The sequence below is a fragment of the Dipodomys merriami genome, unplaced genomic scaffold, assembly GCF_024711535.1.
Source record: "Dipodomys merriami isolate MVZ:Mamm:240054 unplaced genomic scaffold, mDipMer1.0.p SCAF_3, whole genome shotgun sequence".
Taxonomy (NCBI): domain Eukaryota; kingdom Metazoa; phylum Chordata; class Mammalia; order Rodentia; family Heteromyidae; genus Dipodomys; species Dipodomys merriami.
The window spans coordinates 100753534-100775319 of record NW_027204492.1 but is presented as its reverse complement, the minus strand read 5'-3'; the positions used below and the strand labels follow the sequence as shown (position 1 = coordinate 100775319).

The window sequence follows — 21786 nt, the reverse complement described above, 5'->3', positions numbered from 1 at the left end:
CAATAAACTCACCAGAAGACTGGAAGTGGTGCTGTAGCTCAAGTGGTAGAGTGCTTGCCTTGAGCTGAAGAGCTCAGAGACAGCGCCCAGGCCCAGAGTTCAAGCCCTACAACTGACAAAAACCCAACCAACCAAACCACAACAAATAACCCTTAAAGTGACACCACTGTGCTATTAGATAATGGACTAGATTTTTTAATGTCCTTTAAAAAATAACAATTTAAAACAATAAGATTAATTTATTCATTCAGGAGATAAATTAGCTGGGTGCAATGGCTCATGCCTGTAAATCTCGCTATACCCAGGAGGATAAGATCCAGAGGATTATAGCTTAAAGCAAGTCTGGTCAGAAAAGTCCTCACAGGTACATCTCAGAAGACAACTAGCAAAAATCCTTGCTGGAGGCATGACTCAGTGACAAAGAGCAAGTCAAGCAACCACTGACACTCTAGCATTGGCAGAAATAATAATTCAAAGTCGATTTCATGCCAGGTACTGTTTAAAATACTGGAGGTACAGCTATAAATTACCCTGTCTCTATGTAACTCCTCATGCTTCTTGGGGTACACATATTAAACAAATAAACAAGGACACAGCTATATCAGTGCTGATAAACATTGTTAGAGGAGGAGCAAGAGACAATTTGGGTTCGAAGGGGACATAAGTGCCAATGACTCAACTTGATCATTCCACATTGTACGTGTGCATTACTTATACTGTGGGAAAATATATTGTATCTTTATAATAAAAATTAAGCTGGACACTGATAGCTGTAATCCTAGCTACTGAGGCTGAGATCTGTGGAACACGGTTCACAAAGCCAGCATAGGAAGATAGGTCTGTGAACCTCGTATCTCCAATTAACTGCCCCCCCCCAAAAAAGGTGGAAGTGGAAGTGTGGCTCAAGTGGTTAGAACACTAGCCTTGGGGGAAAAAGCCAAACAAGAGCACAAAGCACCAAGTTCAAGCCCCAGTACTGGCACCACAAAAATAAATAATAATATAGCTGACTTGTATACTTTGAGACCTCAATCCAGTAATACACCAATAGTATGCATCCACTCTGGCTTCTTGTAAAGCATCAATGTCAAGAAAGATGTAAAGACTGGGGGAGTGGATCAAAGAAGGTCAGAATGAGTTAAGTGGAAGACGAAGAGACATTCTATTTCTGTCTTCTCCAATAAAACGTAAGCTTCCTTAGCACACTGTCCCAATAAAAGATGTAAAGAACACATGTGGTACCCAGAGACTTATCAGTTTTAAGTACTTCATGGTTTGAGGAAGAACAGTGTACACTTGCCGCATCTGTGGGGAATTGGTTCCAGGATCCTCAGATACTGAAGTCTATGGATGTCCAAAGTCTCTTATGTAAACTGGTGTAGTATTTGTATAGAATCAACATAATCCTCCCATATGCTTTAAATTACCTCTGCTTACATATAATACTTAATATTGTGTGGATACTATGTCAATAGTTGCTGGAATGTATTTAGGGAATAATGGCAAGAAAAAGTCTGTTATATGCTCAGTATGAATGAACCCTGCCCTCCTACTTTCTGCCTGGAATAATTTCCAACTGTGGTTGACTGAATCCAATGATACAAAACCTCAGGGATGGAGGGTCAAGTGCAATCCATGTCTTCAGACAGATCATCGTGTATAACTGCTTCCATATTTCTCTTAAAATCACCGGGGTTGCATATTTAAAGAATACCACTATTTACGTAGACTGTGGTTCAAGCAAATCCTAGCCTTATCACATCAAAAATCTTCAACACACAAGGGCACATACTGCAAGTTATTTAAACACACCTGTGAACAGCCTTCAAAAGAACACAGTGCTTTTCTTCCTTTTTGAAATGAACTTGGCTTATGCAGTTCAAATAAAAAAAAAGATCTTTGAATCCATGCATTTCTTTCAGAGGAAAAAATAACAACATAGCCTATCCATTTCACACAGGCAAGTTATCTGAGTCTCACTCAGCCACAGAAATACAGACTTTTGTCCATATATTTGGTTTGGCTACAATCTTCTTGTTTCCACAAATCATCAGGACCATAGCCTGATGAATACTTTGATTCGGGTGCTTTACCAGGCACGTTTCTGCCTTTTCACCAATGTTGACAACCTAAATAATTAATGCCTCTAAACACCCAGGGCTCTGAATCTCACTGTGAAAATATGCAACTTTATTTCACATGCTTTACTTACTTCAAAAAAGAAAAGAAAAGAAAAGAAAACCCTGAAGTTGCAAACAACAGAGGTACTAAAGCTCAGTTATTTTCAGAATTTATAGGCTTTTCAAAGGCATGCCTTATTTTTTTCATGTGATACGCTATCATTGACAGTCCCAACAGTCCATTAGCTGTATTCAGCTGTATTCTCTTTCTCGTGTGAAGAAAGAGAATCTGACACAGAGATTGCCTGAAATCACTGAAGTATAGTAAAACCAGGAAAACAATCTCACACATATCCTCTTCCTTCTCCAAACAATTGAAACTTGACTTTCTTACACGGTTTGGACTGCTTGAGAAGAGGCTGTATTCCTCCTCAATGCTGTAATTCTTTTTTTTTTTTTTTAATGCTGTAGATTCTTGAATATCATCATATGTACTTTAACCTTATCAGAGTTGGTCATCTCCTCAGAGTCCTTTTCAATAACTTCCTTAGCTTGGTCAGCTTATTTTCATCCCAAGGACTTCACCAACCTGTGGATGAGCTCGCAACTCTAGACTTAGCAATCAAGGAACATTTCCCTTAATTCCTCAATGATCTCTTCTTTTGCAGCGCACTGGGAAGTTACTTGAAAGCATTTATTTGCATGATGTCCAGCTTGTGAATGTTTTGGACCTTGAGTTCCTCACCTTCTGCCATAAAACTCATGCTCACGTGATCTTTCCTTTCTGTCCTATTGATTAGGGGTAGCCACTTGGCTTCTCTTTATTCTACTCCATGAATGATGCCAGGTATAAAATGGATTCCTGACCACCACATGTTAAAAGCCAACAGAGCTTCGAATGTGAACCACCGGTCTCTACATTTTTGTGAGGTAATATTGCTTTTGTGTTTATCTACTTGGTATTGGTGTTTGAACTTAAGAGTTTCATGCTTTCTCTGCTTGCTTACCTAGCTACATGCTACCACCTCAGCCACATTTCTAGCCTAGGTTTTTGCTGGTTATTTTGGAGATAGTGTCTTTGTAGGACTTTTATGCTGGGGTTGGTTTCCAACTGTAATGCTGTGGATCTCAGCTTCTTGAGTACTCCTGAATTCTTGGGTTTGTGTGATCCTCTTGCCTAGTTTCCAGACTATCTAGGACTACAATTGTGTACCACTGAGCTGGGCTTTGTACAGTAACACTGAGTCAAGTATAACCAATTCAGCACTCAAGGAAAAAGAAGGATGGAGCCATGGGGATGACTCATGTTTACTTGGTTTTCAAAGAGTGGAAATGGAGACGATGGGCCAAATATTTGTGATCTTCATAAAACACTATTGCCTAACTTATCACAGCAGGAAACCAATGAACACCTGGCTGGCACCTCCTGTCCCAACCATTCACAAGCACTGTAAAATGCTAATTTTGACCTGCTTTGATCATGTACGCCTCATCAACTGTAGCTTTGTTAGAACACAGGCCTAGGCAGAGGACCTTTCTGAAGAATGACATCAGATTATAGCAAACATTTCCTTAACACATTCATCTCCTTTTTAACCTGAGCCCTCATTCTCACTTGGTATTGTTCTAAAAGTGTCTTCACTTTAATTCTCACTCATTTTATAGACCATGTGGCCTTTTATTTCATTGAAAGGGGTCACAAGTATTCCAACTTTTTTTCTCAGAAAATGATTTCTCTGAAATGGTCAATGCATTTACAGTGATCCAATAGGCTGTGATTTCTTTTCATTTCCATTAAGCTCTACTTAGCATTTGACCTTCGACCACCACACCTTCTATGAACCCATTACTACTCAGTCTTTTACCACCACATTCCCTGAGGCCCTATCCAAGCAACTTTGTTAGCTGTTTCTCATCTCAAATTCTTCAGTAATCAATTCTACAGAATCCGATCTTAAATCTTCCACAGAATACTCTCTTACTTAGGGATAGAATTGTACCTTAATTTCTTTTTGAACACGGCTTAGAAAACCTGCCAGTTCCTCAAGCACATTATGTCCCAAATCCAAAGTTTTAGTCTCTTCAGTCACACCCTCCCTTCTCTTCTTATTTCCTTCCCTCACACATCTTGCTCTGTCTTCAGAAAACTATTTTCATGAAATCATCTCATGGTCATCTCCTCCCACATCTCTCAAATACAGGGTACAGAACTCAAGGCATCTTAGCCTTTGTAACTGCCTTCTAGTGTGTAATTAAAATTTTCTATACAAGTTTTACTTTGGGCCATATACAGATGTCAGCATATATCCTTTAAGATAATTTCTTTTCAGATACTCCCACATAAATGTGATTTTCAGTAGCTCCCTAACACTTATCAAAATGATTCAATCACCTCTGTCCAATTTTCATATCACTACAGTGTGACTCCCACCTTCTTCTACAACCTTCCTGTCTTCTGTCTCCACCTTGGACAACTGTTTCCTACTCTCCGTCCAAGTTCGTCATCTCTATATGATCAGTTCTGTTTTCTTAATGCAGGGTATTTTGAATCCTAACTCCATCTTTTGGAAGTCTTCACAAATATCAGTAAAATATCTGATTTCCAAATTGAAGGAGACTATATGACCATTCTTCTCTATCCTGAATAGGATAGCTGCAGACTTGGGTCACTGTATCCCCTAAGGCACTTGTGATGATAACTCTGTCTAGAATTGGTATTAGACAATTTAGCTAATGATTCAGATTGCTAGCAACCATTACACATTTTCCATACCCTAAAAGTAGAATTTGAGAGTAGTTAAGAAACTTACCCATAGATTCTGAAGTTTGACTGCCAACCACTCTGAGTAGCATAGGCTGACTGCTGTCTGACCTCTGCAGAGAGGTAGAAGGCGAGGACAAGGTGGTACCATTCACTTTGGCCTCTGCCTGGGGCTAAGGCATGCGAAAGAAAACAGAATTACTTTTCCACAAAACACATTCAAAAATTATATAAAAATAAAAATATTATAGACACTCAAGGACTGAGAAATAAGGACCTTCTCTCCTTAGAATCCATCTAGAGATTATGAATTGGGGATATTTTACTGTTGAAAGAATCCATGGATATTATCTTTGTATCTTAATTATGTCCCCATATAAAAATCAGAAAGAAATCAGAACTTTTGTGGGACAAAATATACAAATCATTAGACTAAAAGATTGAAAACTGCAGAAGGCCAGGTAGGAATGGTGAGACCACATGAAACCTCAAAATGTAACGGATAATTTATATTTGGGGGAAGTATTATGTTATGTGATTGAGAGAATGAATCTCAAAACTTAAAATTCCCGGAACTGTAGGACAATGTCCAGATCAGATCTATTACAACTTATTATCTTGCTACATTTCCATTGGAGGTTTAAACATTATGGGCTAAGGATTAGAAGAAAAAGCCCAAAAGTATACCAGAACACATCAGTAATTTCAGACAAAAGAAGTTCATTACAAGTGGTAAAATTTTCACTTACAGGAAACTACTAAAATCTTTTAGCATTTTTGCCCCAGGTGCATTTCAAATGGGTCAAAAAAAATTGGTGGGAAAACAATTGAGCAGAGATAAAAAGGTACACTCCATTTTCTCCTATTATATCTACTGATGCATGGCACATATGAATTGAAGTTTGTGATAGTCCTGATAAGGACTCTATGACTTTAGTATTTTGGTTTTTGTTTAAGGGGGTGAAAGTGAACATTTGCAACTATCATGCATTTGAGAGATGTGAGACTCACTTGTTCCAGCAGCTGCCTAAGCCTGTGTAACTGTGACTCCAGCTGTTTATTATGATCTTCCAGGATTTGCATCCTGGCTTCCAGGCGGCCTTTGTGTTGACGTAATAGCTTGGCCTCCGCAATGAGCTCAGCATCCCGTGGACTCTGAGGTGAAGTGGGCATCATTTCAGGAGGAGATGGCAGTGGGGACAGGCCTTTATGTTCATGCTGCTGCTTTAGACGGTCATATTCTGCTTGCAGATTCCTATTGATAGCAAAGGTGTAAAGAAAGAGAGGAAAAAAAAAAAACAAGAACATTTAATATCATTGCCAGATTTCAAATAACACTGCAGATAAATGAATCTGACCATCATACCAAACAAGAGCAAGCAAGCGATGCATTAATGAATGGTGTTGATGATGATGGTGATCTTACCAATGTTAAAAGAACAAAAAAAAATGTGAAGCTGTGACTGGAGTGTAAGGGAAATACTTTTTAATTTTATGTTATATTAAAAACCTCGCTATGTTCCCGTAAGTAAGCATCAAAAGATTTAACCATTTTGTAAATACTTCTTTATAATTTTGTGAGATAAAAATTTTTATACCTCTATTAACACTTAGGTGTGTTTTCTAAAAAAAATCAAACAAATTCAACACAAATGTATAGGAATATACAAAGACTATACTCATATCCCCACCACCTTGTCTTAATAAATATTTGCCATCATTAAAAAAAATTTTTTTGGTGCTGGTGATCAAACCCAGGACCTTGCATATTCCAACTGCTTTTTTTTTTCCCTCCCAGGGCTGAGGACCGAACCCAGGGCCTTGCGTGCGCCGCGCCCTTCCGCTGGGCTAAACCCCCAGCCCCTGTTTTTTTTTTTAAAGAAACAAAGTATGGCAGCTAAAGCTGAAGCTCTCCCCACCAACATGCCCTGCTCAATACATGCCTTCTCATCATAACTCCCAAGGCAATGCCATATTGAACCCCAAATCCATCATTACCATGCATGTATCCACACGTTACCTTGAACTTAATAAAGATGCTTTTTTATTTACAAAAGTAGCCACTTCTGTAATTCAATCTAACAGCGTTATTTTGCATGTTCATATTTAAGACTCTTATGTGTAAGAATGTACATACAATCCTAAGAGCTTCCCTTTGCCTTCAACATTGCTTTTGAAGACATATCCATGTTAGGACATAAGGGGTTGCTACTTTACTATTATAAGGTATTATTATTTTGCTGCTTTAATATGCCAACAACATCTTTCTATGACAAACCATGATGGAATAAATTGCCTTACACCTGCCTTTTGGAGAACTTGCTTAAGACATTCTGTAATAGAATATATTCTTTTTTTAATTAACCTTATCACATTCTTACTATTACTTATTAAGTAGTTATACATTTCAATTCCAGATTGAGGTTATGAGTAGAATACATCTTAATCAATGTTGTTACCTTTTCCATTCTTCTCCCCCTTTCCCCATCCCATCTCTACCCTCAAGTTATGTAGTTCAATTTTCACATAATGTACATTGAATGCATTTGCTCACCCTTCCTCCCTCCCTCCATGTGATTCCACTCTCCCCATCCCCAACAAAGCAAGTTTCAACTTCTTGATATTTATTTTTTGTGAAAGGGTTTGTTAGTTGTTTAGGAGTTACACCATTGGACTCCTCCCCTAAGTATACCATCCTTTAATCAATGTGTGTATATGCATATAACTCTGTATGTTTTCATGTATGTTTGTATTTTAGATCTAACTTCCACATGAGAGAAAACATGCGTCATTTACCTCGCTGAGCCTAACATTGCATTTAACATAACATAATATTCAGAATACATCTGGGCCTGGGCTCTGTCCCTCAGCTCTTCAGAGCAAGGCTAGCGCTCTACCACTTGAGCCACAGCACCACTTTTGGCTTTTTTTGCTTATGTGGTGCTGAGGAATTGAACCCAGGGCCTCATGCATGCAAGGCAAGCACTCTACCACTGAGCCACACCTTCCCAGCCCCTCAGAAACATCTTCATGTGGAATTGTTAGGTCCTAGTAACATCTTCAATCTCCTTACATATCACCAAATACTCTCCTCAGTGGCTTTTACTAATTTATTCTCTCATCAGTAATGAATGGAGTGTTCTATCTGGATTTATTCTTTTTTTTTTTGCAAATATGTTTGTTCTATTTATTTTATTTTATTTTATTTTATTTTTTTTTAAATTTTAAATTTTATTTTATTTTATTTGAGAACATACTGTACAGAGGGGTTACAATTACATGGGCAGGATAATGCATACATTTCTTACCAAGCATTGCAGCCTCCTCCTTTGTTTACCCTTCACCTCCCTTCCCAGCCACCCCCCTCCGCCCCACCCAATCATACCCCCCTCCCCCCCCACACCAACATTGTAAAGCTGGTTTTGACATGACATTTTGTACTTCTCATTGTTGCAACAGGTTGGATTTATTCTTAGCAAAACTTTGGTGGTATTGTACATTCACATTTTTGCCAATCTATATAACCATTAATTACTGGGGACTCAAAGTTTTTTTCAAGTTAACTTGCTTTTCATGTTTTCCTAACCCATTTTCCTGCTGTGTTTGTCTTCTTCCTATGAAAATTGTTTATATATTCTAGATGTTTATCCTTTGTCAGCTATGCTCATGGAAAATATTTCCTGCCTTTCCTTAACTTTGTTCATGAATCTCATGTCCATCATTCCATATTATTCAAATTTAAATTTCAACATATTTCTTCGTGTTTTCTACTTTTATGTTTTGTTAAAGACAATCTTGTTTCCACATACATTTTAAAGTTGAAAATTTTGCTTTTCATATTTAAGGCTCTAACTTTTCCCAAGTCTGCTTTTATTGTTGATAAAAACATCTAAACTAATTTTACATTTCCTTTATAAACAATTTATTTTCCTAGTAATTTTGATGTCTCTGCAATCCAGCAAGTGTCCAGAAATAAACAGCTGTACTTCTAAGCTCTCTCTTCTCTTCTGATTGTGATTGTCTGTGTAGCTTTCAATCAACAGGTGTCTGATGGGGGTTTTTCTTTTTCCTCAAAACTGTCTGTGCTATTCTGATCTCTTTGATTTTTTGGGTGGGGGTCTGGTCGTGGGGCCTGAACTCTGGGCCTGGGTGCTGTCCCTCAGCTCTTCAGCTCAAGGCTAGCACTCTACCACTTGAGCCACAGCACCACTTCCGGCCTTTTTCTTTTTGCTTATGTGGTACTGAAGAATCGAACCCAGGGCCTCAGGCATGCAAGGCAAGTGCTCTACCACTGAGCCACCTCCCCAGCCCCTCTCTTTGATTTTCTCTGTGACTTTAGAATCAAATTTTTATAAATTATGAAAATGCTTCTTGAATTTTTTTGTGAAAATATATTAAATTTAGAGATTAAATGGTGAGGAACTCAGTTCACATTGAGTATGCATCTCTAGGAATGGAGTGGAATTATTCCCCTATTCTGTATCATTTTATGTCTACCAATAATATTTTGTATTTTACTATTTTGTTCTTGATGATTTTCAAAATGGCTGCTTAAATTATTGAACATCTGTACTTTTAAAAATGAGCATATGATGGATTTTAGTTTTCCTTCCTGGTGTCACTTTATGTATCACAAGGTTGGATAGATATCACTTGATTGAATTCAGTTGTTTATGTTTTAAAATCTGTATTGAGATTTTAAAAAATTAAGACAGTCATTAGAAGTGCAATTTTTAATTTACAAACATTTTTTCACTATCATTTTTGTTTTAGTCATCTAACTTCTTTGCCTTGTAATGAGAGAATATCTGTATGATAATGATACTTTGAAATTTACTAATACTTATTTTTTTGTTATTCATAGTCACTTTCTAAAAATGAACCTTAGAAATATATTTACTTTTACATGTGAAAGGCAATCTCAAAATACATATCTAGTGTGCTAATTAAGTTTGAATTGCCTGTATGTTTACTTATTTTTTATTCCTCATATCCTTCAACTTATTTTAGAGGAAGGTTGAAATAGAATGGATTTTTTAGTTTCTCCTTTTAATTCTGTTCTAATTCACTTTGTTTGAAAGGGTGTCAATGCTGGTGAGATTCAGTAATAAACCTTGATTGCTTTTGTACTTTTTCTTATATAAGAAATATTATAAAAAGTATTCTTATATAATATACAATTTTGTTCCCAATATTGTTTACTGCCATAAATTTCATTTCATATTTCTATGACCATTCTACTTCCTCTGGCTATACTTGATTATTGCCCCAAAAATATAAGCAGCATTAGCCAACAAAGGTTCAAGATGCTATAAGATTTACTGAAAATACAATTCCAATTGAGTATACTTCTGATACTTGATACCCAGCAACTGATTAGGATTCTTGATATGTTTCTTCCAGTTGTAATAAATACCAAATAAGATGACAGATTTCAGTTGTTCCTGGATGATACTTGATCAAGTGGAAAAAAAAAACCTCTCCACAAATATGAAAGACTTATATTTATGAGCAAAGACATGAGTCTTGAGAAATAAGGAGGCAAAAGTTTTTTCAGTGTCCATTATGAAAAACGTAAAATAATCTCCTGACCATGTTTCCATTACAGAGCTATTTTCTGTTTTTCCTTATCTGGAAGGGTTGATATGTCTTCTAAAAGGTGAACTTTTAAGTTCCACGTGTCTACATTGAAGCAGAAATGAAATTGTATACACTCTTTGTTTATTATTGGTTTTACCCTGTACCTAATATTACAAGCAACATAAGAACTTATTTCAAGTCATGCAGGAAATCCATGTATAGGCTTGTTGATGTATAAGAAACACCATCTCCAATCAGTGCTTACTGAATTTCTATTGTTATCAATCTTTAAGGACAACTATTTGTCTACTTTGTTTCATAGCAATCTGCTTTGACAAAACAGATTTTTTTTGACAAAAAAAATCTCTGACAAAAGAGATTTATTTCAATAAGTTTACCTTTCTCCAGACTACACATTTGTCCTCTGGGTCTGAACCAATGTGTGCAGTTGTCCACATTAATTAAGTCTAATTTGTGGCCACTTAACAAGCAATCAGCTGTTTCTATGAACATGAAGAGACATCCAAAACTCACAGAGGCTCATTCCACAAGAAGTACCTTCTATTTTTTTCCCCTTGCAGAAATCAGCTAAAAGAAAACTACCTTCACTGAAATGTTCTGTCAACCCAAGTCTCTTCTTTCTACTACATTGGGTTATTTATGCACTTCCTTTTGAAAATAGTATTTTCAGACTTCAGGATAGTACAACAAACCATTACTTCTCACCTTACTCATCAGTAAGGCACTGACTTGGCATTCTGATCCTATGGGTCTAGTTGTCCAGGAAGCTCTCCTTCTATGAGTGATTTATAAAAAGTGTCTTTCTTCAGAAAACATGGTTTAGTATATACAACACATTATATTTCTGTTTTTGTGTTTTCCAGTGAAAAAACAGAAAAGGCTCATTTTAATCAGGCAGGGCTTCTTAACGCTGAGCTATAAAGAATACCAATATCTCTATGTAGGCCTTTTTTTCCTTTCCAGATGTTCAAAATTTCTCTTGGGAGACCATTTCCTTAAAAGACTCACGTCCTTCATCAATTTGGGAAGATTCTAAACTATTATAGCTTTGCATATTGCTTCTCTGCCACTTCCTCCATTCTTTTCTGAAACCCCCTCAAATATGTCTCTAAACAGATCCTCAAAGTATACCTAGTATGCATATTTTAAAACTTTATGGTCATTTCTCCACTTCTCTTGTTAAATATATGTACATATATGTGTGTGTGTATATATATATATATATACATATTTCCTTTTGCTTTTAATGCTAGGTATAGTAAAATCCTTGACTTCATCTTTCAGATTCCCTTACCTTCTTTAACTATTAGTCTATAATTTATCTTGTCTATATTAAATTTAGGAAATTCAAAGATTAAAGTTTTATTTGCAAAGTTAATTAGTTCTTGTTATTTTAGTGAATAGTGCTCCTTTATTTGTTTTTGAGCATTCTGAACATACTCAAACAAAAGTCTTTATGGTGGTGTTCTATTGTTTTACTTTCACCTAGACTTAATTTTTTTCTGATGTTGACTTTTGAAGGAGAGGCATAATCTCAGTTCTTTTGAGCTATGGATTCTGGTTTGGAGATACATTTTGAGAGAGAGAGAGAGAGAGACAGAGAGAGAGAGAGAGAGAGACAGAGAGAGAGAGAGAGAGAGAGAGAGAGAGAGAGAGAGAGAGAGAGAGAGAGAGAGAGAGAGGAGAGAGAGAGAGAGAGAGATTTCCTTTACATTGCCTTTATTTCTGTAGTGGTTTTGTAATTGCTCCCACTCATCACTCAGAGCCTATAGCCTAGAACTAGATCTTGAGTTGGTCATTTTCATCTTCTACATTTAGTGATGCGGAAGTTAACACAAATTTCACCACTGGGCAATAGTCAGATTGGCATAGATCCTAGTTTCAAGGTAATGATGCTCTCTTTCTCCCAGACTCTATGCATTAGGCTCAAGGTTAACCCAGCAGTCAAAATTACTCTTGTTCATGTATTTTTTGTATGGATCTCTCAGACATGTTTTTTGGTGGGACCCAGATTTCAAATAATAATCCTTGCTCTGAGTCCCACCCCAACCATGCTACACAGATACTTTTAATCTGTCTTATGATACTAGGAGCCCAAAGCCACAATGTTAGCACACTTATTAATCGCCATGACTTGTTTGCTCCAGTCCCCACAGAAATTGTTCATCTCATTTTAAAGTCCACCTGCATGTTTTCCATTGTACATATTATCTCCCACTAGATAAATAGCAGAAGCAGATGCCTTAAAGCAAGAAGTAATCTTATCTTAATCAGAGGCTACCAGGATACATTGATTTTGTAGATGTATTGCCAAGGTTTCCTCAGTATTAATTCAAACTTTACTTCACTAGCCCAGGGTGAAATGAGACCAGGAAATAATTTTCTTGTAAACAAACATGTGACAAACATAAGCTTTCTAGTAAGCTCAGTAACCAGCTTGACTGTGAGGGACTAGTTTTCTCTCCTGAGGCTCTGCAGGAAGACAAGTTGCTATGCCAAAGTGTGAAAGCTAGAAATGGCTCAAGAGAAGTATCTTGGCCAACAACCAAGTAAAACACAAAGTTCATTTATATGAGTTTAAATTCTCTCTTGGGGTATTTATAAATGTTCATGAGGATTACTAAGAGAATCTGATGCTCAGGGACTGATCTGCAAATGAGTTTCACTAAACATCTTCTAATAAATGTGGTCATAGAGCTGTGCTAGGATATTATTTTGTTACCTTGGGAAATGGACTCATTTTGTTTTGTTTTTTATAAATTAAGCTCTTTTCTTATAGTTAAAAAAATCTAGTTTTTCCCTTAATATAAGAAATCTGCAAGTACCTCTCTAAATATAATACGATTCTAGATTTATTTTTAGTTCCAATATTTACAGGGCTTGTAAGGGTTTATCAGTTTTATAAGTGATTGATAAGATACCACTACCACTGTTTCAAAGAAAGTTGTTTAAAAGTTCAGACACAAGTACATAATTTACCCATTTGAACACTTGGCTATCAATTCAAGTTGTTAACCAATATATATTTTGCTTTCCTTGAAGTTGCACATCTCACCCCTACTGATTCTCTAATTGCTAGAATGTAGCTACAGAGTCATTTCAATACAGATAAATGTATGTCAGAGATCAGACAATGACTCCACAGAGAATCTATTTACATTCTTGATTATCTTGTAAATTATATTTCTCTGGTAGCTCCCTACGGAACACTAATTCAAATTCACTGCACGTGGCTTCTGTCACTACAATTTCTTCCTGCAGCCAGTCATCCTAAAAAAAGTGTTCCATCCATTATTAATTTCTTATTCTCCATAGAGCTAAAACATCCTTCCATTCTATAACTATGTAGCTATATCTGATTAATTTTATATCATAAAGTACATAAACGTGGTTGTCCAGATACAAATTTACATTTTAACAAATTTCCAACCAACTAATAGAAGAGATAAATCACATTTGTAAAGCTTATTACTTTACTGCTTCCTGATAAAAAGGTGGAAGCACGTGGCCCTTTTAGCAATGACTTATGCTTGTCATTGTAGTTATGACAATCATAATGACAATGTATGATATAGAACTGACAAAAATCATTTTGTAATTTCATGCACAGAAATCAAGTGATTTCAACCTAGGTCACCTCCTCATTAAATGGAACTTCCCTACTATGAATAATTCCGTAGTAGTAACATGGTATTTTTGAAAATCTCATAAAAAAATGAAGGTCACTTTTCAGTGATCAATGTTTTTTATGATCAATGCTTCTTAAACTGCAATTACATGTCAAACTTTATATAAAATAAGCAAAATGTACTCACTACCTTACTTATGTAACTGTAACCCTCTGTATATCACCTTGACAATAAAATTAAAATAAAAAAAGAATAAGCACATGCAGTCTGTTTCACAAAGTGGAACAAGTACAGAAGTCTGCATCTAAAAGGAATAGGACCAGAGAAATCCAGCTTTACTCTGATATAAAATCAAAAGTAATAAAATCATATCCACCCAAATCTAAATTCAGGCAAACGTAGTAAAACTATTCTAGTAACTATACACTTAGCAAATTACCATTTCTTTTAGAAAAAGACAAATTATTCTGTCAGCATGGTATATTTTAATACTTAGAAAGTGCACAGAACCTTTGTAATAACAATGAAAATATTTAAAGCTATAATGAAAAACTTCCTTGGGCACCAAGTCAAAAATATCCCTCAGTTAGGTAGGAAAAGATATTCATGTGCTTTGGCATTACCAGTGTTAATTAAAGAGAATTGCACAGAGTGGGAAGTAAGGGTATGCATATTTTAGATCTGCCCTAAGCAAAACAGTAAAAATGGCAGGAACCCCCCAGGCTCTTGTTTCTAATCTTTTTTTCTTAACACTGTCCCCTCTTTCCACCACTGAGAGCTCTCAATTCCAACCCCTTTCTATTGAAACTTGCTTAGTATAAAGGCTTGCATCAGACATTTAAAATTACTGGGATTTTATAATAATGTGCTATTTCTCCCAATGATATCTGCATTGTAAAAAAAGGATGTCAAAGTGTGCAAAGGGGGAACAACCCTTTGTCCCAGGAAAAATACCGAGTAATAGTTTTTTTTTTGTCACATCACCTTTTTGATGCTTTCTACCACCCATAGCTGAGAAAGGAATTAAAGCAAGGTTTTCGAGATGATCTTGGAATTCAGAAAGACCTTGACTTAATCCTTGCTGAGACTAGGCAACTGATTTATGAGCTAATCCCATTATGAGGATTAATGAGTAGTATGGTCTATATTCTGTATGTAAAACTTACTTAGAAGCAAGCTTAGCCCATATTATATATTCAATACTTCTTCCTAATATTGTTCTATAAGTGTTAGTTACTAATATTGTTGTGGCTGCTATTCTTATTTCTTCTATTTTTTTAACTTCACATTTGGAACATCAGATTGTTGAAAATTCCCTATTGACAATACTTCAATTATGTGAAATGAAAGCAATCTATTGAGACTTACTGAGCTTGGCCAAAAAATATACATACATATTGCCTGGAAAGTGATTCATCATTTAAAATTTACCCTATATGTCCTTGAGCTCTGGCCTCTAGCCATGTTGTAGCTCTTCTCAAATTTTGGAATTATTATATATCTCCCATCAGCTGTAGATCAGTAAATTTTTCACAGCTGAGCATCTGGGCAAAATGAAATGACTGAGTTAAAATCATTATAATGAATTTTCCTTAGATTTTAATAAATGTACTAGGCACATGGTGTAACTGCCAACTCCAGATTTCTGCTAGAATAAAATGTTTGAACCAAGTCAACTGGATCAATGTATCTAGGTGTGCTCTGTTTTCTGTAAATGCTCTTGATAACACATCTTGCTCAAATTCCAAAAGAGAAAACTTCACTGACTCAGATATCTTTCAAAAAGTCCTGTTTGGTGGACTAACATGTTATTGTCTGTAGCAGAAAGTTACTAATCGAAAGTTCAGCCAAGAGAAGTCATAAGAAATCCTAATTAGGGGCTTGGAAGGTGGCTCAGTGGTAGAGCACTTGCCTTGCATGCACGAGGCCCTGGGTTCGATTCCTCAGCAACACATAAGCAGAAAAAAAGGCCGGAAGTGGCGCTGTGGCTCAAGTGGTAGAGTGCTAGGCTTGAGTTGAAGAGCTGAGGGACAGTGCCCAGGCCCAGAGTTCAGGCCCCATGACCAACAACAACAACAAAAAAAAAAAAAACAAGAGAAATTCTAATTAGTCAGGTGCCAGTGTCTCACACTTGTAATCTCAGCTCCTCAGATGGGATCTGAGGATCACCATTAAAAATTAGCCCAGCCAGGAAACTTCATGAGATGCTTATCTTTAATTAAGTAGCAAAAAGTTAGAAGTGCAGCTGTGGCTCAAATGGCATAATGCCAGCCTTTAGCAAAAAAGCTAAGGGACAGCACCCAGGCCCCAGTACCTGCACACAAAGAAAAAAAAAAAACAGAAAATAAATCCTATTTTACCAGGGAATAAGACAAACAAAACCAAGCCAAAAGAAAAAAAAATGTCAGTAGCTGGGCTTTGCCATTCCAAAGGCTAACTAGATTAGAGAGATGGTAGAGGTAAGTTAGTCCAGTCCATAGGAATAGTATCACTAGGGGAAAAAAGTATGTTTCAATTTCAGCCAAATATAGCAAAAGATAAAACTTCCATTGTCTGTGGTCAGCAAAAAGCTATAACAGCCTCTAGGAGAATCATAATTTTAAGCTTTGTGTGTTCAAACTTGAGTCCCTCATGTATAGTTAGACTTGGTGTTAAGTTCTCCCAATAAATTCAACATGATGGGCTATTTTTCACTTCTTGGCCTGCAGTGCTAAACACTCTTGCCATATCTGATCCTAGGGCCTCCTCTATTAGGATAGAAACTGCAGAATCATTTCTTTAATATAAATCCTAGTATTTGAACATGAATATTCATAGTAGCATTATCCACAGTAGCCAATACGTGGAAATAGCCCAAATGTCTACCAATCAATGAAAGGATTTTTACAAGTGGTACATCTTACAATGGACTATTATTTTTTAAGGAGAAGAGAGTGGTAGAAGGGGTTTGATGGAGTATCCATATATGGAGATGTCACAATGAAATGCCCTTTGTGCAACTAACATATGCTTATTTAAGACATCTTTAAAAAAGAAAAAAGAAGAGTATAGTCATACAATGGAATATTATTCAGTGTAAGAAAGAATAAAGTACGGCTATATGTTTCACCATTGATATCACTTTATGATATGAGTGTGTGAGTCTATTTACATGAGAGGTACAGAATGAGCAAATCCACAGAGACAAAAAGTAAATTAGCAATTGTGGCAAGGGATGATGGATAGTTTCTGGAGAAAGGAAGGCTGACTGAAAATTAGTATGGGCCTTTTTGGGGGGGGGGTAAGAAAAATATTCTAAAGTTGAACGGGTGATAATGGCTGTACAATTCATGTGAACATTATAACAACCAATAAATTTTATATATTCAATGTGTACAGTCAATTGTATGACATATGAAAGATGCCTCAATAAAGCTCTTATGAAAATTAAGTTCTGGATTCAATGTCCTATTTGTCATAGCACAGAAGAGAATCCCTTAGTGAGACAGTAATTTTTAAGGAGGACCAAGCTTTAATCCATGTACCTAAAATAAAAATGGTGTGTATAAAGGAAATGCAAATAAAGACAACCCTGAGATACCACCTTACGCCAGTCAGAATGTCCCACATCCACAAATCAGCCAACGACAAATGCTGGAGGGGATGTGGAGAACGAGGAACCCTATTACACTGCTGGTGGGAATGTATACTTATACAACCACTTTGGAAAGAAGTCTGGAGGGTCCTTAGAAAGCTAAAGATTGACCTCCCTTACGACCCAGTCATACCACTTCTAGGCATCTACCCTGAACAACAGGAACCAATATACAAGGACACGTGCACCTCCATGTTTATTGCAGCACTGTTCGCAATAGCTAGGATATGGAAACAACCTAGATGCCCCACCACAGATGAATGGATCCAAAAATTGTGGTATCTATACACAATGGAATATTATGCAGCCATTAGAAATGACAAAATAATGGCATTTGCAGGGAAATGGATGGAGCTAGAAGGAATCATGTTGAGCGAGGTAAGCCAAGAACGAAGAGACAAACAGTACATGGTCTCCCTGATAAGTGGATGCTAAATCCAAAATGTTAGGTGACATGACAAAACTAACAGGACTTAAGAAACAAAGAACTCCCACTCATCTGGTTGAACCACTACCAAATATCCCCATGCTGCTGATCACATATATGGTATATAACATGTGAGCACCGTTATATATTACAGACTGTGATAGAAAATTTGCTCCAGGAAAGTTAGAATGAACTTGTGACTTTAAATGAGCATCATTATTCCACAATACTGTGAATTTCCGGAAATTATGTAATCACTTAATCACAAAAAACAAAAAAAAGAACCTCGGGGAAGGGAGGGAGGGAGGGGATGGTAAGGGGAAAACAATGGAGGGGGTAACAATGTTCAAGAGGAAGTGTACTCATTACCTCACTCATGTAATTGTAACCCTCTGTATAGTATCTTTACAATAAAAAAAAATTTAAAAAATGGTGTGTATATGCCTGTAAAATTATTTATGCAAACACAATACGGATGAATTTTAAAAAGCCCCCAAATGAGCCTGAAAAGGCCCAGGTCTTGGCTAACCTAAACAACTTAGATATTTTCAGCCTAATGGAATGTGATAACACAACCTAGATAGGTATAATAAGGAAACTGGGGAAATAATAATTTAAGAAAGAAGTACAATAAGGAAGATAGCTGAAAATCAACCCCCACCCAAGCTATCAGGTAACATGAACATTTCAAAGGATAGTCATCCACTCATTTATAGAACACATTTCACTGTTACATAAACACATTTCATTCACCCAGGACTGTGGAGATAAGGATACATAAGGTATTGTTCCTTACCCTTAAAGAGGCATTTTGTGGAATATTCTTTAGTTCCACCATAATAATAAACCTTTAAGTGAATGCAGAACAGCTGTGAAATATGTTTACTGCTAAAGCTAAAAAAATACAGCTTATTTCCTTCCTTGAAATTGTCACATTGATTTACTAGGAAAAGTATAGAAAATAAAGGATCAGGGCTGCGAAGGTGGCTCAGTGGTAGAGCGCTTGCCTTGCATGCTTGAGGCCCTGGGTTCGATTCCTCAGCACCACATAAGCAAAAAGAAAAAAGCTGGAAGTGGTGCTGTGGCTCAAGTGGTAGAGTGCTAACCTTGAGCTGAAGAGCTGAGGGACAGTGCCCAGGCCCAGAGTTCAGGCCCCATGACTGGACCCCAAAAAAAAAATAAATAAATAAATGGATTTTTTTTTGGGGGGGGGGTCCGGTCGTGAGGCCTGAACTCTGGGCCTGGGCGCTGTCCCTCAGCTCTTCAGCTCAAGGCTAGCACTCTACCACTTGAGCCACAGCACCACTTCCAGCTTTTTTCTTTTTGCTTATGTGTTGCTGAGGAATCGAACCCAGGGCCTCATGCATGCAAGGCAAGCGCTCTACCACTGAGCCACCTTCCCAGCCCCGGATCATATGGATTTACTTATGACATATACATACAGCAAACTGAATGGTGCCACAAAATAACCCAGAATTTGAGGACACAGGGAACTCAGTTTTTAAATTATTAAAACAGTAAAGGTAAAATGGATGAGGTTAGCCATCGACAGAAGCCATCCATCTGTCTATATGATGGATACATACCAGGAAACCACTTCTAATGCTTACTCAGGGGAAGAGGGTATCCTCAACCACAAGCAAGTACAGCAAAAGGTCTTTGGTATTTTTCCTCTTATATAAGAGGATTTCTACCCAAAAAGACTCTATCCTCTCTCCCTAAGACTATGATGATCTTCTACTACAATGAATTGCTCCTCAATCCAGATGTTTCTTTTAAACTCCAGAGCTATCTATCTTCCTTGTGTTCGCCTGCATGACTTGTTAGCCATGGGATCTGTGAACTGGAACTTGCTAAGCACCAAGTCAAACAAGATTTATACATTGATCATTTTCTTTAACATTGTCATCCCTTGGTCTGGAAACATGGCTTGAGTAGAAGAGATCCTTCCAGTAAGGACTGAATTCAAACCCCAATACTACCAAAAAGCAAAGCAAAGCAAAACAAAACCTGACCTATGAAGGGAAACTATTCATTAAGTAGCACAGGAGTAATATAATACCTCTACATTGTTTAAACTATATACAAATCTCCCTTGGAGTTGAAAGACATACCTGCATTTCTGTTATAAGATAATGAGGAAGAAATAGCTGCCAGTCCTGTGATAATACACCTTCAAATCAAGATTTAGGAGCTGTCTCAAACAGCTGGCCCTTGCTTTCAAAGATTTGTAAGTAACTGTGATAGAAACAGAAATAACCATCTCTGGTAAGCATCTTTGGAAGGTCAATCAGTGAAGAACTCCAAACAAGAAGTTCAGCGTGTCAAATTATCAGTGGAAATTCTTGTTGCTGGTTCTACTGAAAAGCCAGGTTATTCAGTGAGACACTGCACAAAAACGGTAAAAAGGATTTTCTATGGTCTTGGAAGATCATTTAACAGCTATCTTTGGTTTTTTACAGACCACATATTTCTGGGTCTACAGGGCAATTGCTTCACTACTGCAACACATCAAAAGTTACTGGAGTGAGAAAAATTTAGACTTCATCCACAGATATCTGTTATAGCTATGTCCTTTGTTATCCTTAAAAAGTCAATGGTTAGACTTCTCAACACATACAGTGGAAAGCCAATTATCCTGTCCCTTTGGCTGGTTTCACAGTTTAGAAAAGACTTGAATTTCTTTGCCACATTATATTCCATGTAACATTAAAATTGGGCTTAAGGTCAAATATGTGTAGTGTCATTGGGTTAAATAAAGCGAATCAGGTTTCTTTAGGATAACCGTTTCCAAAGGGTATCTGTCTTTGGAATTCTTTTTTTTTTCATCAAAGTATCTCAAAGGCATTCTGTGGGATGCACAATTGAGCAACAGTAACCTTTATTCTCTGAGAACTGTCATCATTTCTTTGGTCGTCCAAGTTTTAGGTTCCTATAATTATCAAAAGTCACCAGCAAAAAGCCACTTAACATTCTCCTTGGGCTTGGGTATAAAAATGTTCGTAAGGACACTAACTAATAATGGCATCAGTGTAACACTGGTTAAATGTTTGAGTTTGCATCTACATGCTAGCTTTGTGGGATGTCCTTCAGATACTGTGTTGCCATATTTTTTTAGATATAGCCTCTACTTTTCATGATTGTTCTAAGAATTATTATTTTTTTTGTCAGTCTTGGGGCTTGAACTCTGGGCCTGGGTGTTGTCCCTCAGCTCTTCAGCTCAAGGCTAGCACTCTACCACTTGAGCCACAGCGCCACTTCTGGTTTTAAGAATTAAATTTGATATTACATGTACTAAGAAGAGTTCCTGCTCCTAACAAGCACTCAAAGGACTGTCACTCATTTTTGGTGGTGGTCTTCTGAAGCATCAGGCAAATTAGGAAATTAGAATGTTGCATGTGTCCTCTATCCAATTTTAAGATATAGCAAAATGAGAGCTGGGTGCTAGTGACTCGTGCCTGTAATCCTAGCTAGTTAGGAAACTAAGACGAGAAGAATCACAGTTCAAAGCCAGTCAGGGGAGAAAAGTTTGCTAGACTCCGTATCTACAGTAACAAGTAAAAACAAGGTTGGATTTGTGGCCTCAATTTCCAACCCAGGGAGTGGGAGAGGGA

General features: G+C 36.9%; 1 protein-coding gene across 13 annotated transcripts in view; it reads right to left on the bottom strand.

The window, feature by feature from the left end:
* Dmd (dystrophin) overlaps nt 1-21786 on the bottom strand; it is a 2040854-nt gene that overhangs the window by 18132 nt on the left and 2000936 nt on the right. For all 13 annotated transcript variants that reach the window (XM_070040660.1, XM_070040663.1, XM_070040664.1 and 10 more), the window contains 2 exons: nt 5893-6136; nt 4931-5054 (listed from right to left, as the gene is read on the bottom strand). In XM_070040660.1, coding sequence (XP_069896761.1) covers nt 4931-5054; nt 5893-6136 — 368 coding nt within the window. The remainder of the gene's footprint in view (nt 1-4930; nt 5055-5892; nt 6137-21786) is intronic.